Raw genomic sequence first — 26739 nt, 5'->3', positions numbered from 1 at the left:
TTCCCGTTACCCCGTGGGTTTCCTCCGGGTGCCCCGGATTCCTCCTACATCTCAAAGACATGCAGGTTTGTAGGTTAGTTGGCTTCTGTAATTTGCCCCTGAGTTTGTAGGATGCGAAAGTAGGATGACATGAAACTAGTGTACTGCTGATCAATGGTCTGTGTGGACTCGGTAGGCCGAAGGGCCAGTTTCCATGCTGTATCTCTAAAATAAAACTCGTCCACTCCTCTATTTTTACCAACGTCAACCAAGCAGGCAGACTGCATTATGTTCAAGCTCTCTTGGAAGAGGGTACCTTTGACAATACATCGCTCCCTCCCTTGGACTTACAGAAGAGTCAACCCAGAATTTAGTCAGCCAGCTGGGCTACATTTGGTTTGGAAATGGCAATTAGCCATTGGGTAAATATAATGATGTGCAGAACAAAACGTTAAACCTCTGTTTTGGTGGAGGACCACACCAGGAATTTGTCAAACTAAATGCAATCAATAGAGCTTGAAAGGAAAGGTTCAAGACAGATGGATATAATCACTGGACAATGACAATCAGTACTGAAGAAAAGGCCAACATTGAGTATTTTAAACCTGCTCTACAAAATATAGCAAACGAAAGGTCAGACATTTAATTTAATGTGGGATGAGGCAAAATTGCCCAATCCCTGTAGAAAATAAACCTTACACCGCAAAGCTGGTGCTGCAGTCCAGAACTGTCTAAATAAACCTCCACTAGCTAGTTACTTTCAAAACAACTTTACATGGAATTACAGCAGCTCTTCCACCACCTGGTACATGCTAACATTTATGATTCATATAAGCATCAAAATATCCCTCTCTCATCCAACTCTATAAGCATCACCTACAATTCCTTTTGCCATCATAAATTTAGCTGGTTTCCCCTTAAAAGCATCGCGCTTACCTGAACTAATTTATTCAGTGAAGCAGTCAAACTTTATAGGGTTGTAACCAGAGTAAAACTCAATGACTCAAAGGTAAGCCAGCATCATCAGCTCCTACCTACGCAATGAGACCAAGGAGGTGGCCATAGAACTGGCCTTAGAATAGGGGTCATGCACACCTAATGCACTTATCATTCTAGTCACAAGATACTGCAGATGCTGGAGGAACTCAATGGGTCAGGCAGCATCTGTGGTTGGAAATGCCATTTGGATCAGTTAGATGCTGCCTAACCCGTTGAGTTCCTCCAGCAGTCTAGAAACAAGGAACTGCAGTTGCTGGCTCACAAAAAAAGACACACAAAGTGCTGGAGTAACTCAGCGGGACAGCCAAATTAATCCAGACATTATTATTTGTTTGCAGCTTGCATCCGGTTTCCCCAAAGTATTGATCATGCCCTATTTCTGGTCAATAGAGTCCATTTGTGGGCAGCATCAGAGCTTCACCCATGCATGTGCCAAGCACAAACACTTTTACATCACACATTACCATGTGTAAGGTATACAATCTCTGCTTCGACTGCCACACAAAATACTCATGTTTTATATCCATATGTTTAAGAAAAACAAACGTTCTCACTAACAGTTTACCCATCATTGCCTTAGCTTGTGAAGGAGGTAGTGGTCAGAGTCAAACTTAGGACCAAACAATCCTTCAACACTTTCTACCACTTTAGTTTAGTTTAGTATAGAGATACAGCGTGGAAAAAGTCCCTTTGGTCCACGGAGTCCATGCCGACCAGCGATCCCTGCACATTAACACTATCCTACACACACGAGGGACAATTTACAATTTTACCAAGCCAATTAACCTACAAACCTGTACGTCTTTGGAGTGTGGGAGGAAAGCAGAGCTCACGGTGAAAACCCACGCAGGTCACCAGGAGAAAGTACAAACTCCAAACAGCATCCATAGTCAAGATCGAACCCGGGTCTCTGGCACTGTAAGGCAGCAAATCTATCACAGCTCCACTGTGCCACCCTAATACTTTTTAAATTTACACTTACTTTCCCATAAAAAATGCGATCAGTTACTATTGTTAGATTTCTGTATATCTAATTATTCTATAGATCATTTTTGTCTTCATATTTCTATATGCTAATTAATAAAAAAAAAAATTGAAAGGTCTATATATACTCATTCTCCCTTTTGCAGTAATGTCATGATATCCTAATCTAACAAACCTTGAGCATTTTCACTCCATTAACTGCAGCAATCCATAAAGAAGGTTCACAACCACCTTCACAACTCATAATACCCTGTCAACATTTCATATCCCGAGAATGCATGAAAAAACATTTTCTATTACATTATGGACATGGAATTTGGAAGACATCGGAGCAGAATTAGACCATTCAGCCCATCAAGTCTACTCTGACATTCGATCATGGCGGATCTATTTTTTCCCTCTCTACCCATTATCCTGCTCCTCCCCGTAACCTTTGACACCCTTACTAATCAGGAATCTATCAATCTCAGCTTTAAAAATATCCAGACTTGGCCTTCACCTGTCTTTGGCAATCCACAGATTCACCACCCGCAGGTTGAAGAAATTCCTTCTCATCTCCATTCTGAATTGCGCCCTTTTATTCTGAGACTGTCCCCTCTGGTTCTAGACTCTCCCAATACTAGAAACATCCTTTTCACGTCTAGGCCTTTCATTATGCCTCCACTCCCTCTGTTACCATCTCATCACTTGATGTGAGATGTGTCTTAGGGAAACAATATGACCATTATAGTCATTTTACTGTCACATAATAACAATGCATGAGGAAATTAATTCCTAGCTTATCTGTTTAAAAAAAGTCAACAAATCTACACACAATTAAATAACAATATTACTATAACAATTATAATATTGTTTAATAAAATAGATATGGGTAGAAAGGCTACATTTATTGGCAAAACATAAAGTGCTGGAGTAACTTTGTGGGTCAGGAAGCATCTCTGGAAGGATTGGACTGGTTAATTTTTGGTTCGGGAACCTTCTTCAGACTGATTGTAGAAGTGGGGAGAGAGAAAACCAGAAAAGAGAGGTGAAGCCTGGAACAAGCCAAGCAAGTGATAATGTGTAGCAAGGAACCGTATAAGCTGGTTTACACCAAAGATAGGCACAAAATGCTGGAGTAACTCAGCGGGTCAGGAGACAAGGACTTTTTCCCCACAGAGATGCTGCCTAACCCGCTGAGTTACTCCAGCATTTTGTGTCTATCCTGGCAAGTGATAGGTAGATGCAGGTGAGGATGAAGTTGAACTGGCAGATAGTAGAAGTAAGTGACAAAGGCTGGAAATGTAAAGGAGACAACATTGCCTGTCTGCCTGCCAACAAGGAGATAATTAGGTAACACCCTTGTGAATCAACTTGGTGATCACATTAATGGAAGTGGCTAAATTTGACTTTATGCACATCATACATGCGTAGCCACCATCCATTCACTGTATTTTACTGGGGAAATGATCCTGCTATTCCGGGGAGAAATAGCCGCAGTTTGTTACTTCTGCACTTTAAACAGAATGCCACTGAGTACATTGGCTTTGTTTGCTGTACAATTGATTATTTCCAGTGAGTCACATTTGCTACCACAGTGGTAGCAATAAATACTCTGGGATAATCCCAGCGGCCAGATTCACATTACTGTGGTAGAAATACCTTGCTTGTACAGCTCAAATACTGCAACCCAGGGTGAACTTCTTTCAATTGCAGTTTGGGAAAGCAGGCTATGTTAAATGGGAGAAAGGCCCACTAGAGCCATGACTTTTACTATGCATTCAATTCTCCCCTCTTTCTATTACTGAATAATCAACAACAAACTGCTACCCTGTTCCCAGGCCTCTCATTGTGTTTCAGCCAGTTGCTTGGAAGCCACAGACATCTAAGGGTCAATCGTTAGAGTTGAGCTCCTATCATCTGCCACTCCCATTCTGCCCTGCACCAACTACAATACCAGTTATAGGAAGGCACCAAACAATGGTCTATATGAGGTCCAGAATACCACAGTGTGCACCTGATGCACCAAATGTCACTGACTATCTAATTATTAAAATGCTAACTTTTTCTTTTACATAGAGATTGGCATCTTCCAATACATTCCTATAGGGCACTACATAACCTATAGGATCAGGTAAGTATTGCAATCTAATCTTACAGTATCAAGTCTCTAAGAGCTTTAGACATTTAGACTTTAGAGATCCAGCGCGGAATCAGGCCCTTTGGCCCACCGAGTCTGCGCCGACCAGTGATCACCCTGTGCACTAACACTATCCTACACACACACGGGACAATTTACAATTTCACCAAAACCAATTAACCTACAAGCATGCACGTCTTTGGAGTGTGGGGGGGGAAATGGAGCATCCGGAGAAATAGCCCACGTGGTCACAAGGAGAATGTATAAGCTCCGTACAGACAGCATCCATTGTCAAGATCGATCTCCGTGAGCGCCACCGCGCCGGCCCAGCGTTTGAGTTTTTTTGGCTTGAGGTGTGATTCCTTGATCAGAGCCCATCAAGGAGATGATAAGTTGCAATAATCATTGATTTGTTTCCTGGTCTCACTGGCTGTTATTGGCCATCATGTCAGGAGACCTTCCTTCTCCTACTCAAGCAGTGACTTGAGATCCTCGGCATTAATCTAAACCATAGGATCAGGGAGAGGCCATTTATTTTCTCTGCCCCTCCACATTGAGATTTCAATCCAGATCATGATCTTGTGCCCGAGGGAAGGTTCCAACTGTGGCTGAAGGTGGAGAGCATGGCCAAGAAAGACCAAGGGTAGAAAACATGAATGAATGGCAAGTTCTTTTGCCGCTCCATATGATTGCATGTGGACCAATTGATACAACTCCCAATACAACTGCAATCTTCTTACTGCTATTACTTCCATTGATTAGGTGAGAAAATCATAATCTTGACGTCGCCTTGGTTTCATGCCAATCTTTGCTCCTGACCCCACCTTAGCATAATGCACTGAAAGTTCATAAGTTCATGAAGAGAAATTCAGGAGCAGAAATAGGCCATTCGGCCCACCAAGTCTACTCCGCCATTTAATCATGGCTCATCTTTCATTCCCACTCGACCCCATTCTTCTGACTTGACCCCACAACTCCCTTACTTATTAAAGTTATTGAAATGCTTATCGAGAATCTTTCCAAAGTTGAGCTTCTCAGATTGGGTGACACCAGGAATCTGACGTACCCCCCAAGCAACTGGATGGCAATGAGGAGTACCTTGGCTAATGGTTCCAAACCTAACGCAACAATCTCGAGATCCTCCAACACCCCTTGTCTGAGATGAGCTAATTCAATTCAAAGCTGGGATTGAACCTGGGACCCTCTGGGCTGCACATTTGCCCAATAGCTACTCTTATGTTGGTGTATCTAATCAACTAAAGGTTTGAGCCAATTGCCTTTGAATGAAACATGTAACTAAATGAGTGTAGTTCCAACACAATGTGAAATGTTTCCACAGAGAGATGCACCATCGAAAGACATCGGCCAATCTTTGCATCTGTGTCCATGGCTCATCAGGTCCTTGTCTCTCAGGTGAAGGGATCTGACCTGGAGATCCTGCCTGGATGACTTTGCTACAAGTTGGCCACCATGACAGCAATGGACAGGACAGGGCTTGTAAGTCCACACCACAGGGCAACAGCGGAGCCCCTCAGACTCTCTCTGTTCGATTCACTGCCGTCTGAGCTTTCCATGGTTCCCGACGGTCTGACCCTCGAACTGCACAGCTCGTGCAAGTTGCCCTGGAACTGCAGCTTCCTGGACTCCTTCCTCAGCGACTCCCAGATGGAAGCTGCATCTTCTGGGCAACCTTCCAGAACAGAGTCTGCGCAGGCATGAAAGTTGTCCCAGGACCTGCAGGTAGAAGCACAGAACAGACTAACTCGATCAGCTCATATAGTGTGGAAGGTGAAAGCACAAGATAAGATCGGGAGGTTTAATTTAGTTTAGTTTAGAGATACAGGGCGCAATGAAGGATAAAGTAAGTATTTGCAATCTAATCTCACCTTCTCAAGTCTCCAAGAGCTTTAGGCGATTAGACTTTAGAAATACAGCGCAGAAACAGTCCCTTCTGCCCACCGAGTCACTCACTACACTAGCACTATCCTACAAATTAGGGACAATTTACAATCTTTACCGAAGCCAATTAACCAACAAAACTGCATGTCTTTGAAGTGTGGGAGGAAACTGGAGCTCCTGGAGAAAACCCACGTGGTACGGGGAGAACGTACAAACTTTATACAGGCTGCACCCGTGGTCAGGATCGAACCTGGGTCCCTGTCGCTGTAAGGTAGCAATTCCACTGTTGCGCCACCGTGCCGCCCAACTGTCTTCTAATCCATTAACCATCGTGGAACATCAATGAGAAAATGTTGCACCTTCTCCCTGTGACTACATGGGTTTCCTCCAGGTGATCTGGTTTCCTCTCACATCCCAGACATGTACGGGTTTGTTAGATTAATTAGTCCTCTGTAAAATTGCCCCTAGTGTGTACGGAGTGGATGTAAAAGCAGGATAACATAGAACTAGTGTGATCGGGTGATCGGTGGTCGGCGTGGACTTGGTGGGTCGAAGGCCCTGTTTCCATGCTGTAGCTGTAAACTAAACTAATGTATCACTATTGGATGACACCACTGATCTGAAGATAGACACAAAATGTTGGAGTAACTCAGTGGGTCAGGCATCATCTCTGGAGAAAAGGAATAGGCCCATCCAAATGTCCCGTATGATTGCTTCGGCAAAACTGATCCCACCTGCAACCATGTGATCATTAGTTAATTTTCAAACAGAGAGTGGTGAATCTGTGGAATTCTCTGCCTCAGAAGGTAGTTGAGGCCAGTTCATTGGCTATATTTAAGAGGGAGTTGAATGTGGCCCTTGTGGCTAAAGGGATCAGGGGGTATGGAGAGAAGGCAGGTATGGGATACTGAGTTGAATGATCAGCCATGATCATATTGAATGGCAGTGCAGGCCCGAAGGGCCGAATTGCCTACTCCTGCACCTATTTTCTATGTTTCTATGTAAGTACCTCAATCAGACGAAGGTAACAGCAGAAAATCTCCCTCCAACCTCCTTAAGCGATTAAAAATGATCCGGGGATCAATAGGCCTTATTAATATTATCAGGTGCCTTTTTCCCTACTTTATACCTTTATACGTTCCTACTTTTTTTTCCACTAGTGGGAGGGTCTAGGACCAGAGGTCATAGCCTCAGAATAAGATGACATACTTTTAGAATGGAGTTGAGGAGAAATCTGGTAAACCTCTCCGTAGCTTCCACATCCTTCTTATAATGGTGACATTCGGAGCTCTCGGGTCCCTGGTAGGAGACCGCTTTTCAGAGCTCCCGCAACGGCAACTTCTCCCGCCCTTATTGCTGGGTTGAAAATGACCCGGAGCGGGGCCTTGCATCGCTCGGCGTGGCTTTAACGGCCGCGGGACTTACCATCGTTCGCCCGCCGGGGGCTCCAGCATCAAGACCGGGAGCAGGGCCTTTCATCGTCCGGTGCGGCCTTAGCGACCGCGGGACTTACCACCGCCTGCCGGGGGGGTTTAACATCGGGAGAAGAATAAAGATCAGGGGAGAGGCAAGACTTTGCCTTCCATCACAGTGAGGAGGTGTTTGCAGATTCACTGTGATGGATGTTTATGTAAATTGTGTTCATTGTGTGTCTTGGATTTTTTTTCTTGTTGGTTTGACTGCAGAAACGTAATTTTGTTTGAACTTAGGTTCAAATGACAATAAACGTTATTCTATTCTATTCTATTATTCTAATCTATTCTATACTCCAAATACGGCCTAACCAAAATCTTATAGAACTGCATTCCTGACTTTTATACTCAATGCCCCAACCTATGAAGGCACGCATACCATAAGCCTTCTTTACTATTTTATAGACTTTGTGAATTATAGGTCTTGGATAGTGAATTAAATTATAAAGCTAAAGTCCGAATTAGAGGAATGCAAACTATATACTTTGTGGGAAATTAATGTATTTTGAAAGTAACTTTAATTAGTGGTCTGGACAGATAACTAATTGGGTTGGCACATTAATTATGAAGCAAGAGGGCAACAGTTCACTGGATGTCAGTAGCCGCACCCAGTGAGAAATGTCTTGTAATTTAAGCCTCAGAATAATGGAGAGTAAATCCATAGCCGGGAAGCAGAAATCAATTGGAGTGAGAGGGGGAGATGTGGGAGTGGAAATCATAGCCCTGCTAATCGAGCAACAAGCAGTTCGCTGGTGATATGAACTGTCTTGGAAATTATCAATCCAAGAGCAACATTCTTGTTACTGTCAGATTGTAGCAATTTTCATGTTTGGCAAAACACATTAAAATGTATGAATGTTGTCACCTCTTCCATGCGGAGTGAAGAAGCTCAGTAATTTGCTCTGTAAAACTTGTCACGCTATGGATGGAAAAGGTTGATACATCTGAAGAAGGTTCAGAAAACATCCAAAACGTCACCTATCCATTTTCTCCAGAAATGCTGCCTGACCAGAATTTTGTGTCCATCTTTCGTATTAACCGGCCTCTGCAGTTCCTCTTTATTATATAATGTTTAGAGGGATATGGGCCAAACGCTAGCAGATGGAACTGGTGGGTGGCACGGTGGTGCCTCCATAGATTTGCGCCTCACAGCGCCAGACACACAGGTTCGATCCTGACTACGGGTGCTGTCTGTATGGAGTTTGCACGTTCCCCTGTGACTACGTGGGTTTTCTCCGGGTGCTTCGGTTTCGTTCCACAATCATAAAGCAGAAAGTGCCATGGTGCTCACTGGTTAAAGCCACATTGTGTGATATGCAGAGGGATAGAATGTCAGAAGGAAGTACAAACCTATCTACTCACCGGCACACTGTGTCCAATTCCTTCACCTCCTCACTTTCTCCTTCAATCGATTTGGCCAAACTGTCTCCCAGTTTCAGCAAACATTCGGCAAATCCTTTGTATATGTGGCTGCACCCCGTGCCAGTGGCACCAGCTTCATTGAAGAGAAGAACTGTAAATAATAAGAAAAACAATTTATTGCATGTACGCCTGAAAAATCAACAAACGTCGGTATTGTGAGAATTTCAGGTTACCACGTTTTGAATCGAGACCCTTCTTCAGTTTGAAGAAGGGTCTCGAAGCAAAATGTCACCTATTCCTTTTCTCCAGAGATACTATCTAACCCGCTTAGCTACTCTAGCTACAGTGCCCTCCGTAATGTTTGGGACAAAGACACATCATTTATTTATTTACCTCTGTCCTCCACAATTTGAGATTTGTAATAGAAAAAAATCACATGTGGTAAAAGGCATACTCAACTGGGTTCAGATCGGGTGATTGACTTGGGCATTCAAGAATTTACCTTTATTTAGCTTTGAAAAACTCCTTTGCTGCTTTAGCAGTATGTTTGGAATTTGTCTTGCTGTAGAATGAACTGCCGGCCAATGAGTTTTGAGGCATTTATGTGAACTTGAGCAAATAGGATGTGTCTGTACACTTCAGAATTCATTATGCTACTACCATCAGCAGTTGTATCATCAATGAAGATAAGTGAGCCAGTACCTTCAACAGCCACACGTGCCCACGCCATAACATCCCCACCATCGTGTTTCACAGATGAGGTGGTATGCTTTGGATCTTGGCCAAATAACCATTATTCATTGACATTCAAATACCTTGAACATCCAAGTGGCACAGCTGGTAGAGCTGCTGTCTCATAGCCTCACAGTGCCAGAGACCTGGGTTTGATCCCAACCTCGGCTGCTATCTATGTGGGGCTTGCGCGTTCTCCATGTAATCGCGTAGGTTCCAGTTTCCTCCCACATCCCAAACAGGTGTCGGTTTGTAGGTTGATTGGCCTGTGTAAAATTGTTCCTAGTGTGTAGGGAGTGGATGAGAAAGTGGGATAACATAGAACTAATGTGAATGGGTGATCAATGGAAACATTTAGACAGGTACATGGATAGGACAGTTTTAGAGGTATATGGACTAAAAGCAAGTAGGTGGGACTAGTGTAGTTGGGGCATGTTAATCGGTGTGGGCAAGTTGGGTTGAAGGAGCTGTTTCCACGCTGTATCTCTAAACTAATATAAAAGCAAACTCTTTGTAGTGGTCATCAAGTGTGAGAATGCAAGTTAATCCACTGTGCCCTTGAAGCCCAGGCCATTTCCTTACCCAGTAACCACAGAGTTGCCATGAGAGGTCTATGGATAATGATAGACTGGCCAGTCCCAATGCAGAGGAACATGTTGGTGTCCATTGGATCTAGTGGAAGCAATCTCAATACAGACAATAACTAAGCCTGGATCTATCATAAAGAGTCGTAGATTCAGGCAGCGTGGAAACAGGCCCTTTGGGCCACGCCGACCAACATTCTCCATCCACACACTGACCAATATGCCTCATCCACACATGTCCCACTAGCCCGCATTTGGCCCATATCCCTCCAAACCTGTCTAAATGTTTCTTAAAGGTTGCAAAAGTACTTGACTCAACTACCTCCTCCGGGTGTTCATTGCAAACACCCACCACCGTTTGTGCGAAAAAGTAACCCCTCAGGTTCCTATTAAATCTTTCCCTTCTGACTTTAAACCTACTGTATGTCCTCTGGTTCTCAGTTCCCCTCCACTTGGCCAAGGGACACAATTCCCCTATCCTGCGAGTTTTTAGAGCAGTTCCACATTGGTACAAAAAGCAACAAGCATCAAGGTGAGATCAGACAAGCTGCAAAGTGATATTGACTGAGAGGGGAGCATCAATATTTATTCAGTTGCTCATACGTCAATGGGTTATTTGCTTTCAAAACAGCGAACCAAACCAGTTTATCGTGTACAAAAACTCAAATTTATGTCATAACTCAGCGGGTCAGGCAGCATCTCTGGAGAAAATGGATAGGTGATGATTCGGGTCGGGACCCTTCTTAAGTCTGAAGAAGGGTCTAGGTGTGAAACGTCCAGTTGGTGTACGGGTAGAGCAAGGAATTAGGACAGTAAATAGTGTGGGGTCTTATTGCTGCGTGATTGCAGAGTAAGAATGGGGCAGTCCTGATTTATTTATTTATTTCATGTTCATAAAACATCGGAGCAAAAGCAGTCATTCAGCCGATCGGGTCTACTTCACCATTCAATCATGGCTGATCTATCTTTCCCTCTCAACCCCCTTCTCCTGCCTCCTCCCCATAACACCTGACACCCGTACCAATCAAGAATCTGTCAATTTTCACCTTCAAAATATCCATAGACTTGACCTCCACAGCTGTCTGTGGCAATGAATTCCACAGATTCACCACCCTCTGACTAAAGAAATTCCTCCTCATCTCTATTTCCTTTCATTCTGAGGCTATGCCCTCCTTTCCTAGACTCTCCCACAGGCGGAAACATCGTCTCCACATCCACTCTATCCAGGCCTTTCATTATTCTGTAAGTTTCAATGAGGTCTCCCCTCATCCTTCTAAACTCTAGCGAGTACAGGCCTAGTGGCATCAAACACTCATCATATGTCAGCCCAGTCATCCCTGGGATCATTCTCATAAACCTCTCTGGACCCGCTCCAATGTCAACGCATCCTGCCGCCGATATGGGGCCCAAAACTGCTCACAATACTGCAAATGTGGTCTTTCCAGCACCTTATAAGTCCATTTGCAGTGGACACATTGCAGAGAAGGTTTACTAGTTGGGATGAAGTGTGTGCACGTTGGTGTTTGAAAGAATGGGAGAGATCATAAGCACCAGCGGAGGCCAGGCAAGGTGGTTGCTGAGACAATGTTTCCCCCTCATGGTGTAACCGAGAGTGAAGGAGCTTTGTTTCCAAATAAGAGACTGTTCTTTTGGGACGGGGGTCAGGAAGAATTACTTCTTTTAGAAAGTCGTGAGTCTTCAGAATCGGCTGTCTCAGAGACCCATTGAGCCTGATTCACCGAGCTGGAGATAGCTCAATTGCTGGTGTGTAGGGGAGTCGAGAGTTATGGGCAGGGATGTGCAGTAGTGCCATTGATCAGAAGATCCATGATCTTATTGAACAGCAGATCAGACTCAAGGGACTGCTTAGCCTACTCGAGCTCTTATTTCTAATATCCTCAGAGATAATAATGTAGATTTAACTTTCCGCTGAATGTTTAAAAGTTTTCTGTCAACCCCAAATTATTGGTTTCCAGGAAAACCTAAGACTCACCAAGCATATCGGCATGCTATTTTAATTCTAACTCACAACATGTCTCTCATGCATGAACACAATCGGCCTGATCAACACGTTATTAAACTGAGTGCAAAAACACAGGGCTGGAGCAACTTAACGGGTCAGGCAGCATCTGTAGAAGGAATGGACAGGGAGCATTTAAGCTTGGGAACCTTCGACAATTCATTTCCTTCCACAGATGCCACCTGACCTGCTGAGTTCCTCTGGTGGTAGTTCTTGGCTCGAGATTCCAGCATCTGCAGTCTCTACTGAACTCATTAACCGCCAAAGAGTTCAGAGTGAAGGTACACAAAATTGCTGTGTCGCGAAGAAACGACGTTTCGGGCCGACACTTGCCTTCCTTCGTTTTCTAACATGGGTTCCTGACAGGTATCCCAGCAGAAATGTGTTCCCCGATCGTCCATTGAGATAAATGTGCAGACAGACACAAAATGCTTGAGTAACTCAGTGGGACAGGCAGGATCTCCGGAGAGGAGGAATGGTGGATGTTTCAGGTCAAGACCCTTCTTCTGACTAGAGGGAAGGGTTCCAACCCAAAATGTCACCCATTATTTCTCTCCAGAGATGCTGCCTTTCTCGCTGGGTTACTCGAGCATTTTGTGTCTATCTTTGGTTTAGACCAGCATCTCTAGTTCCTTCCTATAGCATAGCTCAGCACATCTGCTGGATGAACACACGCGAGCATCGCCTGAGACTGTCCTGACCTGTGCCCCCCGAGCACAATCCCCCACAGACCGATTACTTGTTGACCCAGCAGGACAATCATTTCCCTTCCCTTGAAGCCATTCCAGACCCAATGCAGGAGCTGGGTTCATTAATTATTGGCAAGCTCTTAGTTTTCTGCAGTTATTACATATAGTTATCACTCAAGGGTACAACTAGTGGCAGCACGGCAGCGTAGAGTTGCTGCCTTACAGCGCTAGAGACCCGGTTTTGATCCTGACTGTGGATGCTGTCTGTATGGAGTTTGTATGTTCTCCCCATGACCTGCTTGGATTTTCTCCGTGTGCTCTGGTTTCCTCCCACACTCCAAAGGCACACAGGTTTGCAGGTTAATTGGTTTTGGTAAAATTGTAAATTGTCCCTAGTGTGTGTAAGATAGTGTAAGTGTGTGGGGATCGCTGGTCGGCGCGGACTCGGGGGGCTGAAGGGCCTGTTCCCACCTTGTATATCTAAACCAAAGATCTTATAGCGAATATAAGATCCGCTATAAGATCTTTGAACTAAACTAAACTAAACTTTGCTTCCCACCACAAAGCCGATTCTGTATCCCGTTAGCTAACTCACCCTGAATCCCATGAGATCTAACCTTCCAGAGCAGCCTACGATGTGCAGCCTTATCAAAAGCCTTTCTGAAGTCCATATAGACAGAACGGCCTGTCCCTCTTGGGCGTCATTTGAGCGTCATTTATGCGACATCATTTATGCGTCATGATGCACAACGCGCACGTCGTGACGCACACGTGATGCGCACATGGCGTGCATTATGCGTGCATGGCGCGTGGTGAGGCGTGGTGACGTAGGTAGTGTCGCGCAATCGCACACGGCTCTCCAGGATTTTGGGATTCACAAAATCTTCGCTCATCACCTGCGTGACGTGCAAATGACGCACTAGTGGGACAAGCCCTTACGTCTACATTCCTGCCCTCATCAACCTTCTTGCTTACTTCCTCAAAAAAAATCAAAAATGTCCATCTGTTGTAATCTCTATTAACCTGCTTTTGCAGATAATTCCCATGTTAACTATTTTATGATACTCCAAAGGACAGAAATAATATAATGGCATATTGGTTAGTTCCGATTTTCCAGTTGCATTGTTATTGAAGGAGGGACAGAAGGGCTGAACATTGCGTGCAATGACTGCTGTTTACTTCAATTCCCTAATTACACAAATGAGTCCCTGGTGAACAAAGGCAATTAGGAAAAGTGCTTTTCACCACACACTCAATCGTACATTTAATAATCCGTTTTGTGTGTGAGGGAAAGATTTATTGAAATAAGTGTATTTTATCCTTGTTCCCAATGATTGTTGGGGACTAGCATGCCATCAGAATATTAACAACATAATCTTGAGTAAATGACAGAAATATTTCATTAATTCTGACCTCTGCAGGTGAGATTTCCCAGTGAAAGTGGACAAATGACTGATTATTTTTTAGCATACACACTTGACTTGAGCTGTTTTATATTTTAAGTTTCAGGCAATATGATCTAGATACTTGTATAATAATATATTTGTGAAATGGGAACACTTGCTTCATGTGGCGAGGTTGTGGCACTGATAGGCAATTACAGAGAGTAACAAGCAATTTATTTGCAATGAACACTACCAGTCTCTTCAACATTATTTCTTTAAGATTGGCTTCATGGAAATTTCTGTTCGTGACAATGAACTATTAATGGGACCCCATGTGGACAGAACGAGCCCAGGTCTCAGCCGCATGATCTCAATCAGTTACTTAAATTTAGATTTAACTTAATTTATCGTGTTCCTGATCTCATGCCAAAATAATCAGTTCCGCTCACGTCAATAAATTTAATCAGAGAGATGCCCACTAGAAATTAGGTTGCAATCAATCAACGTGAGCTTGTATACTCAATAACGTTCATACAAGGAGCTGCAGATGCTGGTTTAACAAAAAAGACACTGGAATAACTCAGTGGGTCAGGCAGCATCTCTAGAGAAGATCGTACATGACGTTTCAGGTTGGGACCCTTCATCCTGGGCTTCCTCAAGGGCTTTGATTTTAGTTTAGTTTAGAGATAGAGCATGGAAACAAGCCCTTCGCTCCACTGAGTTTATGCTGACCATCGATCACCCGTTCACACTAGTTCTATGTTATCCCACTTTCTCTTCCGTTCCATACACATTAAGGGCAATTTTAGAGAGGCCAATTAACCTACAAACCCTCAAGTCTTTGGGATGTGGGAGGAAACCGGAGCACCCAGAGGAAATTCAAAACGCTGTCACGGGAAGAACATGCAACCTCCACACAGACAGCACATGCAAACTCCACACAGACAGCACATGCAAACTCCACACAGACTGAACATGCAAACTCCACACAGACTGAACGTGCAAACTCCACACAGACAACGCCCAAGGTCAGGATCAAACCCAGGTCTCTGGCACCAGGAAGCAACAGTTCTATCATGCTGCCCTATTTTCAACACTATGGGAGGACTTACAAAGGAAAGTATTTGTTATGCCGACCAGTTTGATGCGCTTGATCATTAATTCCAGTGATACATTCCAGGCTCTCTCATCGTCAACCATTTAGTCCAAGTTCATAAGTTGTCGGAGCAGAATTAGGCCACTCAGCCCATCGTCTACTCTGCCATTCAATAATGACTGATCTATCTTTCCCTCTCAACCCCATTCGCCTGCCTTCTCCCCGACACCCCTGACACCTGTACCCAGCCCTGCCCACATGGGGAACAGCCGCAGCTAGCCACCTGTCTCTCCAGCACTCTGTGCACCACAGTGCCTTATTCCTGCAGTCAATGTCCTCTTTGGCCAAATCCATCCTCCTCCTGGTGCAATCTCCTCTGCCTATTACATGCCAATGAATTTTAAATCATGAAAGAGATTTGAACACATATTACATGCCACTGTGCAGAAGTTGAGGAGGATCAGAATTTGACATTTGAGACAATTATCCCTTGCATATCCGAATAAATTAATTTTAAATCCCCTCTTCACATTTGAGTGCCCCAACCAGCACAGCAGACAACTATCGACGCCTAGTCATTGGGTATTTTTTAAGCGTGGGTTTTCTCCGGGTGCTCAGAATTCCTCCAAAGACATACAGGTTTGTATGCTAATTGGCTTGGTAAACTTGTAAATTGTCCCAAGTCTGTAGGATAGTGTTAGTGTGTGGGGATCGCTGGTTGGGGCAGACCAGGTGGGTCGATGGGTCTGTTTCCGCACTGGATCTATAAACTAAACTAAACTAAATATAGAACAAGTACAAGTGTAGCACATAAGCAGGCACTTTGGCCCACAATGTCTGTGCCAAACATGATGCCAAGATAAACCAATTAGACTTTGGACATTACAGATACAGCGTGGAAAACAGGCCCTTTGGCCCACCGAGTCCACGCCGACCAACAATCACCCCGTACAATAGCACTATCCTCCTTCAGTCTGAAGGGTCTCAATGCGAAATGTCACCCATTCCTTCTCTCCAGAGATGCTGCCTGTCCCGCTGAGTTACTCCAGCATTTTGTGTCTATCTTCAATTTAAACCAGCATCTGCAGTTCCTTCCTACACCTCTCACCTTAAAGTCAGGCAGGAGCTCTGTTTACATTGGAAACCTGTCTTGTATAGTGCAGCACTCCGTCAGTATTACTGCTGAAAAAGGTCATAAGTGAACAGAGCAGAATTAGGTCATTCAGCCCATCCAGTCTACTCCGCCATCAATCATGGCTGATCTATCTCTCCCTCCTAACCCCATTCTCCTGCCTACTCCCCATAACCCCTGACACCCTCAACCCAACAAGTAGCCTAGATGCTCAAGACCTTGCTGTGTGGCTTGAGCTGATACTGTCAGCTTAACTCTAAGGCAAGAGCCCTCATATAATAAACATGATCAACTGTACCTTTCGTTTATTATCTCAAACATTTATTGCTTTATTTACTAGTCCCATTGTCCATTTAATTGTTGCTGGGGCATCATAGTATTTGTAGTGTGTACTTATAATTCATGTTTTATGCAATTGTGCATATTTTCATCTGTAGCATTTATACCAAACATGAAATTTGATTCTGTAAAGATTGCAGGAGGACAGGAGTTTGCCCTCTAGGTGGTGATCAATTCTGATTAGTACTACACTGAGAAACTGAAGGTCTAATGCAGGATCCGTTCTGATCCCTGTATTGGGCTTGGAAGCAGGCTCTGATTACCTCTCCCAAATTTTGCTTGTGTTTTTATTCTTGGCTTTGATTGTTCAGACAGACTCCAGGTTATCTCTGGAATACTGAATGCGTCTAAGGATTGACAAGTGCAATGTCAAAGACAGTCATTCCAGAGCTGACTGCCAGATGCCTCGGGCATAAGCTAGTTGCTGGTCAGGCTTATCGTCTTGCTTGTAATACGTTGGATTAGAAAATCTGATTATGTATTCAGGGCTGTTTCAGTCATGAGTCATGTTCCCATTCTCTTTTGCTTTTAGCAAGCTAAGCAGAGGTCACAATTCTTTGGTTTTGTTACATCCCAAACCAGAAAGCATTGAAGTCACTGTGTGACGTAAATAAGTTAATTTGCACACAATGATGCCTCTCAACTGTCACTCAAAGAAGTTGATTAAATCCTGGGTTAAAAATGATCAGGATGTGTCACAGCCTGGTTTGGGAACAATTCCAACCAAGACCGCAAGAAATTGCAGAGAATTGTGGATGTAGCCCAGACCATCACACAAACCAATCTTTCTTCCGTTGACTCTATTTACACCTCACGCTGCCTGGGCAAGGCCACCAGCAGAATCAAGGACGAGTCGCACCCGGCCCCTCCGTCTTCTCCCCTCTCACATCGGGCAAAAGGTATAGAAGTGCGAAAACGCACACCTACTCAGGGACAGTTTCTTCCCAGCTGTTATCAGGCAACTGAACCATCCTACCAACAACTAGAGAGCAGTCCTGAGCTACTATCTACCTCATTGGAGACCCATGGACTACCTTTGATTGAACTTTACTGGACTTTACCTTACACTAAACGTTATTCTCTTTATCATGTCTTTGTTCGGTGTGGAAGGCTCGATTGTAATTAGGTATAGTCTGTGCTAAACACATGATATGGTGCATTTAAACAATACATGTCCCATAGCTTCTCTGTGCATTAATTTCAGGCTGACAAGTGTGAACTTCTGATGTAGCAGGGGTCATAAATCAGCAGCATCTACTTCTTCAAGTTACAGCCTTCAATTAATGTCCTGAACTAGAAGCAGCAGATTGGAGACTTTGCCAATATGTAGCTGGACATATTCACATATTCTGTTGTGCTGCAGCAAGTAAGAATTTCATTGTCCCGTGCGGGACATATGATAATAACACTTGACTCTTGGACATTCGGGCAAATGTCCGGTCCCATTGGGCAACAAGGTGGCCTTATCTTGATCATGGAAATATGTGGCCCGTGTTGGTCACCAGTGACTGATTCGTCAACACTGTCCGAGGGAAGTGTGAATCGTTTCCCTCCTCTCGACCAGAACTTTGCGCCTTCGTCGGAGCCATTCCTTCAGCCAGCGTCCATGCAGCTTCCCCAGCGGCGGTCAAACATGCTTCCCATGTTGACTGGCATCACAGCTCCTAGACCAGTTGCCTCCAGGTGACTCTTGCGTGCAGACACCTGTAGTGCAGTCTCGCAACATGGGCCTACAGGCATCTGCCCATGCGCAGATTAGTTTAGTTTAGAGACAGAGCATGGAACCAGGCCCTTTGGCCCACCGAGTCTGCGCCAACCAGCAATCCCTGTACACTAACACTATCCTACACATACTAGGGACAATGTATAATTATACCAAGCCAATTCACCTACAACCATGCCGAAGGGCCGAATGGCCTACTCCTGCACCTATTGTCTATTGTCTTTGGAGTGTGGGAAGAAACCGGAGATCCTGGAGAAAACTCACACTGGTCATGGGGGAGAAAGTACAAACTCTGTACAGATAGCACCCGTGGTCAGGATCGAACCCGGGTCTCTGGTGCTGTAAGGCAGCAACTCTACCGCTGCGCCACTATGCCACCCTCGGGTCTATCATATTTCGGGATTAGTTTTTCGGTTTCAACTCAATCATACAACTTAAATAAAAAAACAGGCACTGCCAGCTTGCATTTCTAGATTCACTTCTTTAGAGAGATGGATGCTGGCAAGGAAACTGGGAGGAACACAGAGCATGCATGATGGGATCTTTAACGTGAGAAAATATCAGGAATTAAATCTTCGAAACTCACCTTAGATCTACTTGGCTCTATTATGGGTCCCAGACCTGTAATCTTTTGCTTCCGGAGTTAAGCTTCTTTTCATATTTCAGCCAAACTGTAAACATTTAACACTCTATGAGGTGATTGTGCCCATCTCCAGAGATGCTGCCTGTCCCGTTAAGTTACTCCAGCATTTTGTGTCTATCTGCAGTTTAATAAAACTGGTTAAGCCACATTTGGAGTATTGTGTGCAGTTCTGGTCGCCCTGTTGCAGGAAGGATGTGGAGGCTTTGGAGAGGTGCAAGAGAGATGTATCACATTACTGCCTGGATTTAAGAGTCTTAGCTATAAGGAGAGTTTGGACAAACTTGTATTGTGTTCTATGAATCGTTGGAGGCTGAGGAGAGACTTAATAGAAGTTATACAATTATGAGAGGCATAGATCTTCTTCTTCTTTCGTGTGGCGTGCACAGCCTAAAGTTGTTGGACAACTTGTTCTATTTGATCTTCCGTTTGTGCACGTCGAGTTAATTCCATTAGTCGAAACAGGGCGGACCACGTGAAGGTTGCAATCTTCCACCCCAGAGGCATAGATAGAGTAGACAGTCAGAATCTTTCCCCTGGGGTGGGAATTTTAAAGACAATAGGGCATAGCATTAAGATATGGGGGGCAAAATTTAAAGGGGATGTGCGAAGCAAGTTTTTTTTTACACAGAGAGTGGTATGTGCTTGGAACGCATTGTCAGATGTGGTGGTGGTAGCAGGTACAATAGTGGGATTTAAGATGATTTTAGACAGGCACATGAATATGCAGAGAATGGAGGAATTATGGATCACATGTAGGCAAAGGAGGTTAGTTTAACGGCATCATGTTTGACATGGGCATTTTGGGCTAAACGGCAGATTTCTGCGCTGCTCCAAGTATGTTGCAATGGAAAAATAAAGGTCTACTTTGGGGACTTTTCAAGCTGCTTAATGGGCCAGGACATTCACTGGGAAAGGACTGAGTACCCTTGATGTTGATGGTCTCCTGTGGAGTTAGGACCTGTATTTGAAAGGGATGGGGGAGCAAATGTCTTGCACATTATGCAAACCAACAAAGTTCCAGTGAGAGGTAACAGCAACAAACATCAATGCAGTTGCCTAGTGCTCTTTATGCATAAAACATATCCCAAGGTAATTCCTGGAGATACAAGTATAAATAGATGCTGACCCAAATTAAAAGATCTTAGATGAAGTAATGAAAATCCCCATGAAAGATGTATATTTTAAGGAGAGTTTGAGAAGAAGAGGAATTGATGCTGAGAGTTTGCAGAGTGAAATGAGGTTTAGAGACTGGAAATCTGGTGCCCAATTTTAGGGCACTGAGGTCAACAGTGAACCAATGGTCTGGGCGGGTGTTTTTGGTTTGGGTTAGAGACAAAGAGGAGGGAAACCATGAGCAATTTAAGCACAGGGATGATAATTTTGAATCTACAATGTTGAAGGTAGGATTTATTAACATCACTCTGGAATTTTTACCCAGAGTAGGGGAATCAAGAAGGAGGACATAGGTTTAAGTTGAGGGGGGAAAGATTTAATAGGAAGCTGAGGGGCGCAGAGGGTGGTGGGTATATGGAAAGGGATGCCAGAGGAGGTAGTTGTGGCAGGCACTATAACAACATTTAATAGACATTTGGACAGGTACATGGATAGGAAAAGTTTAGAGGAATTTTGGCCAAATGCAGGCAGGTGGGACGAGCGTGGATGGAGCATTTTGGTCGGCTAGGACAAATTGGGCAGAAAGTCCTGTTTCTGTGCTGTATAACACTATGACTCCAAACGGACTGGGGTTATAGTACCCCTATAGTAGGATGAGCTTGATGCGAGGTAAAATAAAGGCAACAGGGGAACATAGAAACAAAAAGCGATAGGAAGTGCTGATCCACATGAGATCGTTGGTGTAACTGCCTCTAGCAGTATGATTATTGATTTTTCTAACTTCAAGGAACCCTTGCATCCTCCCCCACCCTAGTCATCGCACTAGATTTCTGTTTTCCTGTTGAGTTCCTCTGCCTGTATACTCATTATCACTTAGCCCACAGCCAACAATGACCTATTGTGTGCCCCACATTTCCTTGATTATCATTTATTTTTACATATCTTTCATTCATTTTTCCTAAGTACTGTCTATATCTCTCGTTCCCCTTGCCCCCGGCTCTCAGTCTGAAGAAGGGTCTTGACCCGAAATGTCACCCATTCTTTTTCAACGGAGATGCTGCCTGACTTGCTGAGTTACTCCAGCATTTTGCGTTTGTGAGGGACTGAGGTGGTTAATGCTCTGGGACGTAAGAAACCGATCTCTATGATGGAGGGGGCGGTGGAGGATGGTGCTTGTCATTTACACCTCGTATCAAACAGGCCGCTGAGATTGCAATCGACCTGAAGTGGCTGGGGAGATAGACTAGGTTAAATGCGAGAGTGCAAATTTTCTAAAACCGATGAGCAGTCCTCCCAGGGATTAGTTGGACCAGTTTATGGTTCATCTAATAGACAGCACACACGGGACAACAGAAGCGGAGAACAGAAATGACAGCGATGTGGAATTGTCACTTGGGGCTAATTTGAGGTGATGAAGAATCTCTAAGATCCCAAGTTTAATCATTCTGTGGAAGAAGGAGCATTTACTAAAGAAACCATGCAGCTGCCCATTGAAGTTAAAGATGTGAACTCGCATTGTGATGAAACTTGGCGTGTGTGTGCTACAACATCCTTCTGCATTTATTTCTAATGAGGAACAAAGCTGTAGATTCAAACTAAACGATCAATATGAGAGGGTAACAGTAGCAAATTTGCAGCCCGTAATAGAGTAGAGGTCGAAAATGGAGGTGAAATCAAGATCAATGGACAGTTTAAAGATGAATGTGAAATCCTATAACAAAAACGTATTGTCCATCATACAGCTATAGATCTAGTTCTTTAAATGCCAATGTAGCACTCACATTTTTCTTGAAAGCAATGCTGAGGAGTCTGGCATCTTATCGATTCTCAGATATGATGCACAGTTGAAGTCTTTTGTTATCATTGTACTTGACATTAAGGATGGAATGAGGATGAGACACGTTTTTCAATGAATTCAGTTAGGGCAGGGATCCTTTATGTTCACCATGTTGATGAAATCAAATTTATATTAAATAACAACCTTTCAAACATGCCAACTTGCACTTGTTATTCCAGACCATCCAGTTCATCAACCATCACCAAACCATGGATGTTTCAAAAATTAAACATGATTTTTGTTTTCTTAAGCCGACTCCAGTATAGCAGAAGGTCCCGGGCAGGTTGTACTTGGACCATTTTGCCGGTTAAAACTGTCATGACAACTTCGGCCTTCTCAAGCAGCCATTTATTTTCCCCTTTGTGATTTTCCAACACAAGTCACTGTGATGGAACCAGTTAATAACTTTGAACTGTGTAAGAAGGAACTACACATGCTGGTTTACACCGAAAATAGACACAAAAAGCTGGAGTAACTCAGCGGGTCAAAACACCGACTTGCTGAGTTATTCCAGTTCTTTGTGTGTAACATTGAACTGTTTGCTTCATTTTCTCCAGCAATATTTTTAAATTTCTGTGAAATACGAACAGCATCCTTTTCTGTTCCCATCAAATGTAATCATAAAACCGATTGGAGATAGTGAAGCAATGGCAAATATTTATTATAGATAAATGATATTCTGGGCCTGATGAATATATCCACCATGTATAGTTGAGATTAGTCGACAAGAAGTTAGCCTTAGAGCAGCACAGTGGCACAACGGTAGAGTTGTTGCTTTACAATGTCGGAGACCCGGGTGCAAACCTGACAACGGGTGCTGTCTGTACAGAAAGTTGACATTCTCCCTGTGACCGCGCGAGTTTTCTGCCGGTGCTCCAATTTCCTCCCACATTCCAAAGACGTGTAGGTTTGCAGGTTAATTGGCTTCTGTCAATTGTAAATTGTTCCTTGTGTGTAGTATAGTTCTAGTGTGTGGGGTGATCAATGGTCGGTGCAGACTCGGTGGACCGAAAGGTCTGTATCCACCCTGTTTCTCTAAAGTCTAAAGTAACATCTAAAGAAAACAGCACAGTGGTTAAGCTGATGGACATGCTGCCTCACAGAACTAGAGTCCCCGGTCCAATCCTGATCTCTGGTGCTGTCTGTGTGGAGTTTGCATATTCTCGCCGTGACCATGTGGGTTTTCTCCAGGGGCTCTGGTTTCCTCCCACATCCCAAAGACGTGCAAGTTTGTAGGTTAATTGTCCTCTGTACATTGCCATTAGTGTGTAGCGAATGGATGAGAAAGTGGGATAACATAGGAATAGCGGGAATGGGTGATTGATGGTCGGCGTGGACTCAGTGGGCCACAGGGTCTGTTTCCATGCTGAATCTTTCAATTTTGATCAAAGTGGTGTACGGTTTATTTGGTGGAATGGGGGTGGGGGGGGGGGGGGGGGGGGGGTGGGGGGGGGGGGGGGGGGGGGGGGGGGGGGGGGGGGGGGGGGGGGGGGGGGGGGGGGGGGGGGGGGGGGGAGGAAAATTCTGACTAGTGGTCAGAGTCCTCAACACACTATGACGATTGACATAGCAAAACTGAATGGGGAAATTTGATATACCATTTCACAGTTCTGATACCCACAAAATGGTGGTCCCAGCATCATGTATACATGGATTTTTTTTTTTTTTTAATAGAGTTGCACATGCTTCATATAAGTAAGAAAAATAATACATTAACAGAAGGATTCCCTGCAGCCAGGCATGTCACTGGCTGAGTGGTTACCACAGGTCATAGGTCTTGGCAAACATTAGCTGTAATGTAGACTCAAGGAAAAACGGATGCTGGAATCTTGAGTAAAACACAAAGTGATGGAGTAACTCAGTGGGTCAGGCAGGGTCTCTATTTCAAACAGTTTTAATGTTATTGCTTCTCGTATTCTGGGCAAAAGTTAAAGTGGGAAAGCACAGATATTATCACAACTTTTTAGAAACATTTTGACAGGTACATAGATGGGAAAGGTTTAGAGAGAGATGGGCCAAATGCAGGCAGGTGGACTAGTGTGGATGGGACATGTTGGTCAGCATGGGGAAGTTGGGCTGAAGGGCCTGTTTCCACGCTGTACGACTATGACTTTATGCAGTGCAGGAGTTTGATAAGGATTGGATGTAACTATATGTGTGGAAAGGTCTGAGAGAACTCCCACTAAATTGCAAATGCCAAACTGCTGAACAAACTGATCAATACACGACAGAGGGCAATGTAACTGGAATAGAGTAACAGTAAATGCAGAAAAGCATTGCCAACTATGCCCTGTATATGAATCTGCTCAGCGATTGAGGCTGGTGGGCATATGGAACGAGCTGCCTGAGGAGCTAGTTGAGGCACTTGGACAGGTACATGGATAGGAAAGGTTTAGAGGAATATGGGCCAAACGTGGGCTGGTGTGAATAATGTAGATGGGGCATCTTGGTCGGAATGGACAGGTTGGGCCGAAGGGCCAGTTTCCGTGCTCTATACTCTATGACTATAGGTTTACTCCACCAACAAAGCACAAAGTTCTGGAGGAATGCAGCGGGTCAGGCAGCATCTGGGTTGGGAATGGGCAGGCGACGTTTCTGCTCTCGACTCCATTCCCTCTCCAGATGCTGCCTGACCCGCTGAGTCCCTCCAGCAGTTTGTATTTTGCTCGGTATTCCAGTACCTGCAGTTCCTGGTGTCTTTACTCCACGCTGTTTGGTCTGGTCGAGTGCACTGGAGTTCAGCATCATGGAGACATCCTGTGGGTCACCCATGGACCAGGGGAAGCGGGCACCAATGATGCGCCAACTCCAGACTCTGGGCACATTTGGAACGCACAGCGCAATTTATTTCCTGGCCAGGTCTCTCCTTCAGGCTTGAGGGAGGTTCCCCCCTACTCGCGGCCTCACCTAGGTCGCGGAAATGTTTTCAGCATATTGAAAAGTTTTCCGGGAGTAAAATTTGATCGGCATGGGTCTTTTTCACTCGTAGGGCAGTGGAGTGGGGTCGCGATTTACTTACAGGCAGTCGAGGGCAGCCGTAGGCAATCTCCTTCGCTGACCGGGCATTTAGAATGGCTCATTGGAGTTTCACGACCTAGGAAGACCTAAAATGCCCGCTAACTTTATTAAACTTCTTAAAAGTGTCTCCACTCTTTCTCCCCCCCCCACCCCCTTATCTCCCCTTCTCATCCCCTTCTCATCCCCTTATCTCCCCTTCTGTCTCCCTTCTCTTCCCCCTCCCCCTCTCTCTAAAGGACTGCCGTACTCTGTGGCAGCCGTTTACCTTCCTCTTCACCGCTCAGCCAGCGCTACTCCGCTGTCCCCGGCCCCCCACCTTCGCTATATGTGTGTGTGTGTGTGCGGTCGGTAGATGTAGCTCGCGGTTCGGTAGATCCAGCTCGAGGCTTTCCAGGCAAGTGCCCTCGAGCTTGAAGGTCGAAGGCACTCTTCTGGACTCGCGGATTAGGTCGCCCAAGTGGGACAGGCCATTTAGTCCTCTCTGCATCTTACTTATTCTAATTAGTGGAAAGAGAAAGAGCAACAACAATAAACCGCGTTAAAGTTTCAGATGCCGGCATCGCCGCTGGATACAGCGCTACACGTGAAAGCTTTTGTTTCATTCCGCGTGGTCCCGACCGGGAAATGAATCACACTGTGCGTAACGAACGTGTCCGCAGCCTGAGCTCTTTCTCATGAAGTCTAGATACCACGAACCTTTACAGACGTCAGTGAATGTGATGAAACAGGTGTTTCAAATGCAGAACAAATCCACAGAGGAACCCAGCCTGAATAGTCCAAACAAGGACCCTGGGACCAGCGAGAGAAGTGATCATCTCGTCAACATAAAACATACAACAGTACAGCAGAGTATCAGGCCCTTCGGCCCACATGGTCTATGTCGAACTAATCTCTGACTGAACATGATCCATATCCCTCTATTCCCTGCATGCCCACGTGCCTATCTAAAAGCCTCTGTTGTATCAGGCACTTTGTACAAAAACAAACTTCCCCACACATTTCCTTTAAACTTTTCTCCTCTCACCTTAAAGCTCTGTATATGCCCTCTAATCTTTGATATTTCCACTCTGGGGGGGGGAAGCTTTTTGATCCCGGCTAGTGTATCTCATGCGCAAAACAAGCACAGCGTTTTCGCTTCCGTGAATCGGACTATTACTTACAAGAGAATGCAAATCTCAAACCAGGTAATCGTCGATCCTGCCTTCACCGGCTGCAGGCTCAACAACAACAGCAATTTTAAAAAAAGCTCATGTCAATTCATAATATTTTTGCTAGCGGCGCTCTTCAGAAGTCCCGCCAGAGATGATCACAATTACCACCTTCTACAGAGAGCTTGGCTTGAGTTACTTACCCAGCTGAAAAAACATTGATAGGCAAATGTACAGGGATCCCGAGCGGCGACCCATGGCGGGAGTCAATGTCAGAGCTAACTTGTTGGAAGCCAAATGCCACGTTTAAAGCATGAACCCAGAAGGCTGCGAGGAGTTGGGATTAGATGGAGGGGATCAGGCAGAAACCACGCCCCCCTGACAGCAGGCTGCGACTTAATTCTGCGCGGAAGAGAAGCTTTCGCATAATATCGTTTTGCAGGAGGATTAAAAAAAAATCATTTCC

At 44.7% G+C, this 26739-nt stretch overlaps 1 protein-coding gene across 1 annotated transcript; it reads right to left on the bottom strand.

Annotated features, from left to right (window-relative positions):
- Nucleotides 1–988: 988 nt before the first annotated feature.
- Nucleotides 989–26739, bottom strand: nrn1la (neuritin 1-like a). Its single transcript, XM_055648491.1, has 3 exons — nucleotides 26477–26739; nucleotides 8815–8965; nucleotides 989–5815 (listed from the first exon to the last, which is right to left on the bottom strand). Exons 1-3 carry the CDS (start codon nucleotides 26529–26531, stop codon nucleotides 5536–5538), a joined length of 486 nt encoding a protein of 161 aa, XP_055504466.1. The 5' UTR covers nucleotides 26532–26739; the 3' UTR covers nucleotides 989–5535.

The sequence above is a fragment of the Leucoraja erinacea genome, chromosome 17 (assembly GCF_028641065.1).
Source record: "Leucoraja erinacea ecotype New England chromosome 17, Leri_hhj_1, whole genome shotgun sequence".
Taxonomy (NCBI): Eukaryota; Metazoa; Chordata; class Chondrichthyes; order Rajiformes; family Rajidae; genus Leucoraja; species Leucoraja erinaceus.
Note: the sequence above shows the minus strand (reverse complement) of the source record. Positions and strands in the feature narration are given on the sequence as shown.